The sequence below is a fragment of the Nicotiana attenuata genome, unplaced genomic scaffold (assembly GCF_001879085.1).
Source record: "Nicotiana attenuata strain UT unplaced genomic scaffold, NIATTr2, whole genome shotgun sequence".
Taxonomy (NCBI): Eukaryota; Viridiplantae; Streptophyta; class Magnoliopsida; order Solanales; family Solanaceae; genus Nicotiana; species Nicotiana attenuata.
In genome coordinates, this window is record NW_017671031.1 from 356,350 (window position 1) to 369,141 (window position 12,792).

Genomic DNA, 12,792 nt, shown 5'->3' on the forward strand with positions numbered 1-12,792 from the left:
AGAAGGTCTACGCCCGAATATCTCGTAGAACAACGACCATTCACGAATCCCAATCGTATGGGGCAAAACCTGGCTCACCCACTTGCGAATATCAGCGACTACCGGAGGAGGTGCCTTCTCGGCTGCAAAATAGAGAAAAAGGAAAAGAAGAACAATCAGGTCACCGGAAGGGGACAACGAGAAGCCGTGTAAAAAAAACTTACGGGCATAATTCCACTCCTCAGGAAATCCGTTAGGATTTGACACCACGTGCTCCGTCCTCACAAAGAAAAAGTTTTCCCAAAAGCGGCGATTAGTCTTATCATCCATCTTGACCACCAAGCCCTTGGTCTCGCGGTGACGAAGATGTATCAAAGTACCCCCCTGTAATAACTGGGTACGAAGAGGTGAAGCAAGTGACGGAGAGAAATCCCCCGGCCGGCCAGTTTCGCGTACTTGGTAAGCATGAGGAAGAGCTTATACATATACGGAGATAGCTGAGCCGGGCACACCCCATAATAGCGAGAGAAGTCCTCCGCCAAGGAAGGAAGGGGAAGTGTGTAACCGATGACAAACGGGTACGCATAAAACGTGTTGTACCCCGTGCTATGTATCTGTACGATACCCGCGAGAATGAGTTCAACGAGGTCAAGAATCCTCCACTTAGCCTTAAGCGCAGCAAGCGCCGCAGCATCCATAACGGAAATGACGGGCTCAGGATCGGCGTCAGGCAAGTTCTTGAAATCAGTCCTGGCTCTCCCCGGGCGTGGAATTATCTCATCCACAGTGGGAAACTTCTCATCTTCTACAACGGTTGTCCCTTCTTCATGGGAGAGCATATCCGTTACCGACGCAATGGTACATGCGACTCTACCGGAGTTAGAAGGTGCACTAACCATATTTTCTTTGGTTATGGAGATGATAAGTGCTAAGGTGGAGGGGGTAACAATGGAAAGAAACTTCAAAAGAAGAGAGATGGAGACGCAAGAATTTGAAGAGGGAGGAAAGAAATGCTTGGAGTTTTTTCGAATAATTTATAGGAAACACAACAACCTAAACGAGAAGTTCTCTTCTCTATTTATAAGAATACAAGCATCCTGAGCGATAAAACCAAGCGCCGTCACATTAACTCCAAAACAGAAGAGGCACAGGAAACGACGTAATGTATAGGGAACGTGCGCCATAATGACGCATGACGATTTGACGTCATTTCAAACTGGCGTAACGGTCAGGTACGACTCTCGAAGCATCACATCGTCATCTCGCTATGAAGGGTTCGCCCCTCGACCCAGATGCTCAAATTTCTCAACTCACAAACTGGCGTAGTCCGCCCATCGAGCTCGTCCAAAGGCTACCCCGACAGGCGGAGGGACTAACTGTATAGGTCAAAATCTGATCAAAGGAATTCTACTTAAGGAAGAATGACCAGGAGTCCACCAAGCCTACGTCGCATACATGAAGCAGTATACCAGCGAATGATTCAGCTACGGTCGAGGTCAAGCACTCAGTTCAGCCCGAACGGCTAGTTCGACTCTTAGACATTTTAGAGGAATACTCTAGAGGATATTCCAAGAGCTGAGGTACTCCGGTTAAGGACCGCTGGGTAAGGGAGGTATTTTGTATAAATATCATGAGAGAGAGTAACGAAAAAGGGGGGGGGGGGGCGAGGAGAACACATACAAACACATACATCTCTCCTGTCAGGCTCTTCGCCAAAAAGGAGACAAATCTCAGGATCTTAGCGGTCGTTTTTAGTTCAATTATATGAAATATACGGAGATCTAGTTTGTTCAGAAATGGTGACTCTTTTCCTTTATGTACTCTCTGTTATCATTTGATATTTTGAGAGCCATCTTTCTTTTCTTGCATTACGGAATCACAACTGTAACCAAATTTTACGTTCAGCTATGCTTGTTTATTCTTGTCTTCTATCTCTGATCTAGAATAAATTATATCTGGCTAAGATTTACCCCATATCTTATTATTTAATTAGTTAAAAAAAGAGCCTAAAACTTTTTGGTCACACACTAGGAACTTCTTTTCCGGATATTATTGTTAACAAAGATTTACTCTCATTTATATAGGTTTAATTAATTAAACCAAGAACTATATTTTTGATCAAACATCTACCTTAAGACAACTCCTATTCGACATCGTATTGAAAATTACAAACTAACCAAGTTCCCCGAGCCTTTATAAATAATTGTTGAGTTGAGAAAGAGAAAATAATTGAGTTGTTTGATTAGGGAATATCTTATCCCATCGTATTTTAAAGTATGTTTGTTTATATTTGAAGCTTATAAATAATTGCTGGACTTGTTTGAGATATTAAACTTTTAAAATTAATTCGAAGGTTTTAAATCATGTGAGAAGTCAATAGAACGTTAGGTGCTCCGTACTTAAGAAAAAAGTATGTCATCTTTTCTCTTTTGGTATACTCGGAGACACTATTTCTTTATTTCTATTACTTGGTCTTAGATGAATAAGTATACCATGGTTTATTTTTCTAATTTAACCTTTTGGTGTTCGAATCTTGAAACTTATCGGTCCAATTAATTTAAATTTGCTTGGATTATGCTTATTAGGAATAATAAAGTTCTCTTTCCAAAAATTACTCATATTTTATGATTCGAACTCAACACTTTTATCATAATCAACCTATGTACTCTTTGATGTTAGCACTATACCCATGTTATATTAGAACTCGATATCTAAATTTTTATAAAAGAAATTCATGGTCAATACTCAACACCCATTAAATGAAAATCTTGGATTGCACCAACCAATTTTATTTGAAAAGAGCAAAGAAAATATCATACGCTAGTTGAAATATAATAGGGTTGGCGTTATAATAGAAGAACCAAAATTAAGCAGCCACCCTACTTTTCTATACAAGCCTACCATTTTTTTTCTTTTGGATCATCACATGCTGAGAGGATCCTTTGTTAACACACTAAGATTTCACTCTGTTCTGTGTTTATCAGAAAATCTTTCTCTCTCTTCTTCACATAAATAGCAGGCCGCATGCTTGTTCAGGCTCTCTCTACGTAGAGCTCTGAACCCTTTCAAGTTTTGTTCTTTTTGTGTAAAATCTTGATCTTCGTCTTTGGTGATATTATATTTATTTGTGATCTTTAAAGTTTTTGTCAATTTTGAGTCAAAAACCCCATCTAAAATCTCGCTTGCCAGCTCAAAGTTTTTTTTTTTTTTTTTTTTTTTGCAACTATGATCTCAACAGTGAAGCAATCGGCTGTTACACTAAATGGGTCTGAATTTAATCGGTCAAAGTTCCATACTTTGACTTCGTTACGCCGTTTCTCCCTTTTGCCACCTTTACCGGCGATGAACCCTCGCCGGAGCTCCGGCGTGTCCCTTTCAAAGCCTATTTATGTTTCATCTGTTGAAAAGTTTGGAACTTTGAAGAGATCTAAAGGGCATGATCAAGAAAAAAGTTGTTTGGTTAAGTGTAAGGCATATGAAGCGGATCGGGCCGAACCGATTGATGGGCCCGAGTCCAAAACTGAGGTGGCGAGGAGGATGAAGATCGGTGTGTATTTTGCTACGTGGTGGTTCTTGAATGTGATCTTTAATATATATAACAAGAAAGTGTTGAATGCTTTTCCATTCCCTTGGTTAACTTCAACGTTGTCACTTGCTGCTGGTTCACTTATTATGCTCATTTCTTGGGCTGTTAGAATTGCTGAAACTCCCAAAACTGATCTTGAATTCTGGAAAAACCTCTTCCCGGTAAGAAAAATTGAATTTTTCGATACCCAATTGCCTAAAGGCAACAACTTTTTGGTTATTTTCTTGTTTTGATGATCTTTGTGGCCATGATTTTTTTCTTTGATGCCTTGTGTTTAGGTCATTAGTGGTACTTGTGGTTTGCTTTTCTAATGTTTGGCTAATTTTGAATGTTTTCCTTCAATTACTGGGGATCTAGTCTTATGGTTATTTTTGTGGGTTTCTGTGGTTTTAGGTTAATAAAGGATTTAACCCTTCTAGGAGGGGCAAAAACCCTACTTACCCAGTTTCAAAATTTTATTTTTGGTTTTGTCTGGATTTAATTTTGGGAGAAATATTTTCTGGGTTTGTTGACAGAGAACACAAAACAACAAAATTGTTGGTTTTGAAGTGCAAACCAATTGTTTTCTGAAAACAAAGTTTTGTTTTTTTATGAATGAAAACCTTTTCAGTGCTAAGTGATTTATTTCCTGCTTAAATTTTGGGGCTCAACAGTTATTCGGTACCTATACTAGTGCAGTACTCGATATGCACACAAACTAGCTTAGATAATACCATTATCAAAAAGAGCTTTGCTTTTATACCAGACAGTCTTGATCAGTCTTTGTTTTTTTCATGTTCTATGTTCTAGGTTGCAGTTGCACATACAATTGGGCATGTGGCAGCTACTGTGAGCATGTCAAAGGTGGCAGTGTCATTCACTCACATCATCAAGAGTGGTGAACCTGCTTTTAGCGTTTTGGTTTCAAGGTTCCTCTTGGGAGAGTCATTCCCTTTGGCCGTTTACTTATCTCTAATTCCCATCATCGGTGGTTGTGGTCTTTCTGCTCTTACAGAGTTGAACTTCAACTGGATTGGTAATTAATCAACTTTTAATGGTTAAGACTTGAATTCCCCATCATTTGTATTGATTTTCTTGCCTGCGGCATGGTAAAACATTTGTAATGTTATTATCCTCGTATACTCATAAATCTTTTGAACATTGATGGCAAATTTTTCGTATAAGAGAAGTGTTTTATACTCCTAGCTGTAACAGCTGTAGTATAGTGCAGCATTTTCTGAGGGTAATTCTGACTTCTACGTCATGTTAGTACGTTTTCTTTAGGTATAATATTTTTTAGAAGTTTTGGTTTAGTCATGTCAAAGATTTATATGCTAGTAGTATTAATAGAGAACTTCTAGTAGTTTTTATTTTTATCTTATACAATATTAGACAGATTACCTTAAGCGAAAGCCGACCCCACTTGCTTGTAATTGAGGCGTAGTTCTTGTTGTTGTAATTTTGACTTCTCGAGTTTGATAACTCTCTGAAAAATGGAAGGACTGTTAGGTGATGCACTCAATCACGTTAGATTTCTAAGAGACCTCTTTATGGATAAAATTGTATCTGGTTTCTGCTAGGCTGACGTAATTCTTGTTCAATCAGGTGTCTTGGCATTTTCTGGTGTCTTTGACAATTAAGTTGGTTTTATCTCTTGAAGGCAACTTGCTTATGAATTTGATTTGTTGATCATTTTAACTGTTTTGTTGGTTTGTCCACGTTAGGTTTCTCGGGGGCTATGATCTCAAATGTGGCATTTGTCTTCAGAAATATATTCTCGAAGAAGGGTATGAAGGGGAAGTCTGTTAGCGGGATGAACTACTATGCTTGCCTGTCTATGCTATCTCTGTTGATTCTCACACCATTTGCCATTGCTGTTGAGGGACCACAGATGTGGGCACTAGGTTTTGAAAAAGCTGTCTCTCAAATTGGACCCCAAATTTTCTGGTAATCACAAGACTGCCACAATTTCTGCTTTACATTTTGTGTCATCTGCACTATGCCAAAGTTGTTCTGAATACTACATTTGACTGCAGTAAGTTATGTCATGTCAGAGACTTATATATAAATAAAAATACTTAGAACTTCTGGCACTAGAAAAACTATATTTTTAAAATGATATGGACTGACATGGGCTTAATTGGGAGCGACATGGTTAGTGAAAATTTGCATTAGCCGATCCCGACTTGCTTGATTGAGGCAGAGTATACAGTAGTTGCTGTTGTTGACTGCAGTAATTTGTAGTGTGAAAGCAGTAAATATTTACTTCACCTGAATTTTACTACGCCTAGAACAATTTAACGCTATTTGTGTAAGAATAACTGATATGTGAGGAAGTGAATTGATAGCAAGAATGGTGGTAGCTTGAGCTGTGTCAGAATGCGATAAGGAAGGATTTTGGGAAAATAGTTGCATCACATACTTACAAGAACTGTGAAAGTAGAATGTCCATGAATTACCCCCGAAGTATTTTTGTTTAATCTAATTAAGGCTTGAGAACATATACTTTCTACCTCTAAATTTTAGCTTTGGTGTTGACTGATGTTTTATATGGTGGAATGTTTGTTGATAACAGGTGGATGGCGGCCCAGAGTGTATTTTATCACCTCTACAATCAGGTGTCATACATGTCACTGGATGAGATCTCTCCTTTGACATTTAGTATTGGAAACACTATGAAACGTATATCTGTAATTGTCTCATCCATCATTATCTTCCGTACACCCGTTCAGCCAGTCAATGCTCTTGGAGCTGCCATTGCAATTCTTGGAACTTTCTTGTATTCACAGGTGATAATTTCATTTTTTACCTTTCTGTACCAGATGTGATTGTTTGTGCTTCCTTGATATGTCTTTCTATGGCCTATTTAGTTTTTTCTGCGCGAGTATGCAAACAAACTAATTTTTCTCCATAACTATTGCCATTATAAACATGGAATGAGAAATAACTCTTTTCCTTTCCTCCCAGACCACAACCTTCACTCGGATCTTTTTGTTCCTTTTTTCTTTGTGTTTTTATGTGTGTGTGTGTGTTTGTTTTGTTTTCTTTTTCTTTTGGGTTGGCAAAGAGTGTTGGAAAGATTCATCATAATTTAACTATTTTTCGTTTGAAACTTAGATAGCCTCTAATTTCCCATGAAATGCGAATCATATAATGCTGAAATGGATAGAGTAATATTATTATTTCCCGATTTTAAGGGAGATACTATTGGTCATGTCATTACATCAATTCCTAGCTCACGTTGGAAGCTCCCTTCGCCTACAACCTTGAGGTTAGGAATTCAAAGTCGTCAAGTGAGCAAAGTGGGAAAGAGCCATGGGTAAGAGATTTAGGTTACCTTACCTGAATAATTACATCAATGGAATAACAACAACCCAGTGGAATCCCAGGGTAGTGTCTGCAAATGAAATATATTAGAGAAATAATTTATTGAATAACGGAGTGAAATGATTTCAAATGGGCAAAATCGATAGTGAGTATTTATATAAGCTGACCCAAACGTGCATTGGATTGAGAATTTATTGTTGTCATAGTGGGGAGGGGGTTTAAATTGCTTGTGGTTTTCTGCCCATTCATTGAGGATGAGTTAAACCCTTTTGACATTTGAAGAATTGTACAAGTTTTGTATCTTAACCAGTTCCGCTTGTAACTTAGACAAGTCCTTTGATTCTCGTGTTTTCCATGTTTTTGCGCTAATTAGAAAGTTCCATTTTTTTAAATCATTTTGATTGCGGCCCTTCAACTTAAAAACTCTTCGATTGTTATGCAGGCAAAACAGTGAATAGTGGAATTTGCATATCGTGTAGGACAGAAGGCGCGCAGAGAACCTTGAGGTGTTGAGAAAACGTCTCCCAGAATCCTCAATCTACCCTTACTTGAGGTGGAACATGAAACTTATTAGTATGTAGATAGCAATAATGAGTTAAAAACTTACTATTAACTCAAATCCTATAGAGCTGCAAAGGCAGGTTTCCTTGTTTCGTTATGCATCGAACTTGATAGAGGCATTCAAAACTGTACCAATAAACTGATTACTTGGGTAAGAGTGATATAAATTAGTTCAGTGAAGCAAATTTGGTTTTTACACCTTGAATGAAAAGAGCAGGATTGGTCATTCCATGTTCGGCATTGATTGATTTCCAGGGGCAATTAAGCTGAAATTTTTCTCTTGAATTTATATTGAGAATCTATCAAAGTATCTTGTATAAAACTAAACCAAGTGACAATACTAAGTATACATGGAGAAACCTGAACACTTTCAGATTAGATGGAAATCTCAGCAACAAAAATTGAGCAAAATCTTCGTATAACTTACAAAATTTGTTCTGCCTATAAACAGAAATACTTCAAGATACCTTAATAGAGTACACTAAATCCTCTGGGCCAAGCATTACCAAGGAGCTCCATCAAACCTTCAAATATTTAATAGCAGTCTGAACGTCCTTATCTCCTCTACCACTGCAGTTAAGCACAACCTTAGTTCCATTCGGAAGAGTTGGACACAGCTTCTCTAAGTAGGCCAGTGCATGAGATGTTTCCAGAGCGGGGATAATGCCCTCCAACCAAGATAACCTTTTGAAGGCTGCAAACGTAAAGGCATAAGTGAAACTTGAATGGGTTTAGAAGATACATCACAAAAATGCAACAGAAGTGGAAGCCAGTTACTGACAAGAAAATAGTAATAACTTCAAAGGGAAGCCAGTTACTGACAAGAAAATAGTAATAACTTCAAAGGGATCCAAATTATACGCAAAGCTTTGAACTAAGAGCAAGTGAAGTCACTTATCACCTTCCAAAGCCTCCTCATCTGTGATACTGTGGTACTCTGCTCTCCCCAAATCTTTCAAGAAGCTGTGTTCTGGCCCAACTCCAGGGTAATCCAACCTAATAATCCGGGGAGAAAACCAGTTAGAAGACATAATTCATAGCGATATGCCTATCCCACTCAGGATTTCCTAATAGCATAATAAGCACTTTGGTAACAAGTAAAGTTCAAGTTATTACCCAGCACTGATAGAGTGGGGCTCAACTATCTGCGCATCTTCATCCTGCAGTAGATAGCTCATAGCTCCATGAAGAACACCCACCTCTCCCTTTGTCAAAGTGGCAGCATGTTTACCACTGTCTAGACCAAAACCTGCTGCCTCCACCCCAATCAACCTCACATCTTTGTCATCAACAAACTCATGGAACAGTCCCATAGCATTCGAACCTCCTCCAACACATGCAACAAGCACATCTGGTTTCCCACCCCACTTCTCTAATGATTGCTTCCTCGTTTCTTTACCGATCACTGCATGGAACTCCCTAACCATCATGGGGTAAGGATGTGGTCCTGCAACAGAACCAAGTATGTAATGAGTTGTTTCGACATTTGTAACCCAATCCCTTATAGCTTCTGAAGTAGCATCCTTGAGCGTAGCAGTTCCAGAGTGGACAGCTCTAACCTACATGTAAATTTGGGGAAGCTAATTAAATATCAGAAAAAGTTGACTCAAATGCAAAAGAAAAAGTTACAGTTTCAAGCTGCAAAAGATATACTTATGTAATTATCCCCATCGAATAGCAAACCATGATTTGAAATATGACCATGCGTTGCAAGAAGAGGATGGAAAAAATGAACTGAAGATTGACCATCTACAGGAACATATCACAGAAGACAAGCAATGGTACATGCAACCTTCTGTTATTAAGCCATCAGCAGAATGACGAGTGGTCTTCAGATCAAAATCGAGGCAGGGAAATTTATCCAAAAAAGAAAAAGAAAACAATCAATATCAAGACTAATTGTAAGTAACCTTGTGCCATCATCCATTTCTAGTTGGTAGTTGAGGTTTTGGTATTAAGATAGTCAAGCTCAAGAACAAAGATGGATCACACAAGCATTGCAGATCAATAATTTTTTTTAGTTAAACATCATGCTACCTTCAATTTACTTGACTGATTCATAAATTTTAAGAAGATACACTCTCCTCATCAGTACACATCTAATCCCTACTCTCCAAGTTCATAAAAATTCATAGCATATTCTATTTTTCCCATTTACCAATATTTTGCACGCATACATTGTGTAAGGTTGCCTACGATAGACCCTTGTGATCCGGCCCTTCCCCGGACCCTGGGCATAGCGGGAGCTTAGTGCACCGGGCTGCCGTTTATACATTTGTTCCTTGAACGTATAATCCATCCATGGAGCATAGAGAAGAAACCACACAATTTTTTTTGTTAGTGTCACTGAGAGTAGCCGATTCAGTTAATAAAAGGTTGCACTCCTAGAGATTTTCGGTGAAGCTGCAAAAGTCAATCAGTGAACTCCTTGTAGAAATTTTCAAAATCTCTCCTGGAGTACGCTAAGAACAGAACAGACAATCCACAATGTAGGACACACACCTCAGCTCCAAGCAGCCTCATTCTGAAGACATTCAGTGCTTGCCTCTCCATATCTTGAGCACCCATATAAATAACACACTCCAAACCAAACCGAGCACAGACAGTAGCAGTGGCAACACCGTGCTGACCAGCCCCTGTCTCAGCAATAATGCGTTTCTTTCCCAAGCGCTTGGCAAGCAAAGCCTGTGGGCACCAGTGTGGTTTAGATCTTCCCTCTTCAAGTAGATCAATGGTCCTTCACCATCTGCACGTTTATAATGCTCAGTAAGCCGCTCTGCAAAATAAAGAGGGCTCTCTCTGCCAACATAATCTCTCAATATTCCTTGTAGTTCTTTCTGCAGTCAGCATAAATCATGTAAACGAGTTAGAATTTCTATAGGGGTCATAACAAGTCTTCCTAATGCAAAGCAACTGAAATCAATCAGCTACCCACAATCTCAGAACGATTCGAGTCGACTTATCAATCCTCTTTATCTGTTCGGAACTGTTCAAATTATTTACATTCAAATACTAAATAGTTTCTCCTTTAAGGCAATTACTGAAATTAGGGGTTCTCTAAATCCCAAGTCAAATGAAAAATAAAAATTTGAAAAAAGGGGGTTGAGTGAATAAGCTCAGAAGTCATAGCTACAATTGTTTATATCAGAATAAACACTTCAATTATACTAAATTGCCAACAAAATTGTAGCTCATGCACTAAGAAATTATGCTTAAAGCAAATGTGTATACTTTATTTTAAAACACGCACAATATATGCATTTGAAGCTAGTTCTCAGGAATTTGCTAATTTGTGCCCACCTATTTCATCACGTAATAAAGACACAGACTTTGGATATCAAGAAATACTAGTCCACTAGTTTCATCATTTCACGATTGAATAACTAAGAGAATAGCTTCTTTTTTTGGTCAGTTTCACTATTCATATTTTAAAGGATAAGAGAAAAATCAGAAAAGGGTCAGACATCTAATAATAAGTGGCTAACTCCGGGAAAACAAAATAGCCGGTTGTAACGTCCAATCAATCAGATCTGCTCTTCTTACAAAATGCATAATGCGGTTAAAAAAACAATAACATCAAGTACATCTCAATCCCAAAACTAACATCAAGTAATCTACCATTTCGCTCTAATTGGGCCCAATCTCATTCCAATACTCGAAAAATGAAACTAAATCAGCAATTTAAGAATGCAAAAAATCAAACACCTGAAAGTCATGGTCGGTAGCGAGCGAATTGAAGGCGGTTTCGAGCTCGTCGAGAGCATGCATTAGTGTTTCGGGTACATATTTCCCCCCAAATTTCCCGAACCGGCCGAACGAATCGGGTCGTTGAACGACGGCGGGTTCCGCAACGTCCTGAACCGACATTGATTGTACACAAACATTTGCAGGTGGCTTGGTGGGTGAAATCGTAATTTTGCTGAGTTTTAAGGGTATTTGCGATTGGAATAAGGGGGAGGAGGAGAAGCAGTGGTGGGGCTTCGTTAGCTGTGGAGCTGTTTGGCTCGGTGAGGTGAAGGCCATGTTTGGTTGATCTAAAATTAAAGGATTTTCATCTAAGAGATGGACGACAACTTTATGAAAGGTAAGTGGGACCCAGTTGAATGACGTGGCTGTTTTACAAATTTAGAATCCAGAGAGATTCTCTTTTGTACCGGACAATATTAACCCATAATAGGACGAATTACTATTTTTCATCCATATTATATTTATTTATTATATGCATTTCAGTATAAAAATATTTAATAATTTGTTTTTCTTTTAAGGTATTTTTACATTTTTATAAAAGAATTATTAATAGCTTTAGTTATAGAAATATTTGTGTAGAGCTGGAATTGAGGAATGTTACTAGTTTATTATACATTAAGGGTGTGTTTGGTACGAAGGAAAATGTTTTCTATGGAAAATGTTTTCCTAGAAAATGTTTTCATGGAAAATGACTGATTTTATCGCTTATTTTCTCTTGTTTGGTTGGTAAGTGGAAAATATTTTTCGGAAAATATTTTCTATTGTTTGGTTAGAGAGTAGAAAATAGTTTTTTTAGGAAAATATTTTTTATGCAACTCTGCTCACCCCTCCCCCTCCCCCTCCCACCTCCCCCCACCCCTCCCCCTCCCCCACCCCTTCCCGAAGTCTCTAAAAATTGACACAATCTAAAGGAACTAATGTGATGCTTTACTTTTTAACGCAAAAACCGCGTATTTTCGAACCCGTAAACTTTATAATTTCTAAACCCGTAAACTTCCAAACACATAAACCTCTGAACTCATAATTTTGGAACTTGTAAAATTTTGAGCCTTTAAATCGATAAATAATAAAATTAAAAACTAAAAAANATTTGAAATTGCAAAAAAAAAAAAATTTAAGGTAAAAAAAATAATTTTTTTGCGGGAGGGGGGATGGAGGGGTAGTAGGGTGGATGGTAACGGAAAAACTGAAATTTAAAAAAAAAAACCTTTTTTTGGAAAGGGGGTGGGTTGGGTTGGTGAGGGTGAGAAAGGTTGAGAAGGAGCTTCGGAAAATGTTTTCCCTTCTTTTGATAAGGAAAATATTTTCCTCCAATTGGAGGAAAATGAATTGATAAGAAAATGTTTTTCAAAATATTTAAGCCAACCAAACATGGGAAAATTGGAATCTTCATACCAAACACACCCTAAGGGTCATTTGGTCAGGAGCAAAGATATGGGGATTGTAATCCCACATTCTACGTGGGAAGGTAATATCAAAATCTTGATATAAACTTATACCGATTTTAATTAATATCAACAATCAAACATGAAATAGATGTAACCCAAATTTTATGCTAGAATTAACTCTGAACTCATTTTGAGACAGAGCTTTTTGATGAATCGTTTTGTTCT

General features: G+C 38.0%; 1 protein-coding gene and 1 pseudogene across 1 annotated transcript; one reads left to right on the forward strand and one right to left on the reverse strand.

Moving 5' to 3' along the window:
* Nucleotides 1–2,638: 2,638 nt before the first annotated feature.
* Nucleotides 2,639–7,680, forward strand: LOC109205392 (glucose-6-phosphate/phosphate translocator 1, chloroplastic-like). Its single transcript, XM_019368103.1, has 5 exons — nt 2,639–3,726; nt 4,355–4,580; nt 5,269–5,491; nt 6,120–6,333; nt 7,314–7,680. The coding sequence occupies exons 1-5, from the start codon at nt 3,205–3,207 to the stop codon at nt 7,323–7,325; spliced, it is 1,197 nt and encodes a 398-aa protein (XP_019223648.1). The 5' UTR covers nt 2,639–3,204; the 3' UTR covers nt 7,326–7,680.
* Nucleotides 7,681–7,783: 103 nt separating this feature from the next.
* Nucleotides 7,784–11,475, reverse strand: LOC109205391 (annotated as a pseudogene).
* Between the last annotated feature and the right edge of the window lie 1,317 nt (nt 11,476–12,792).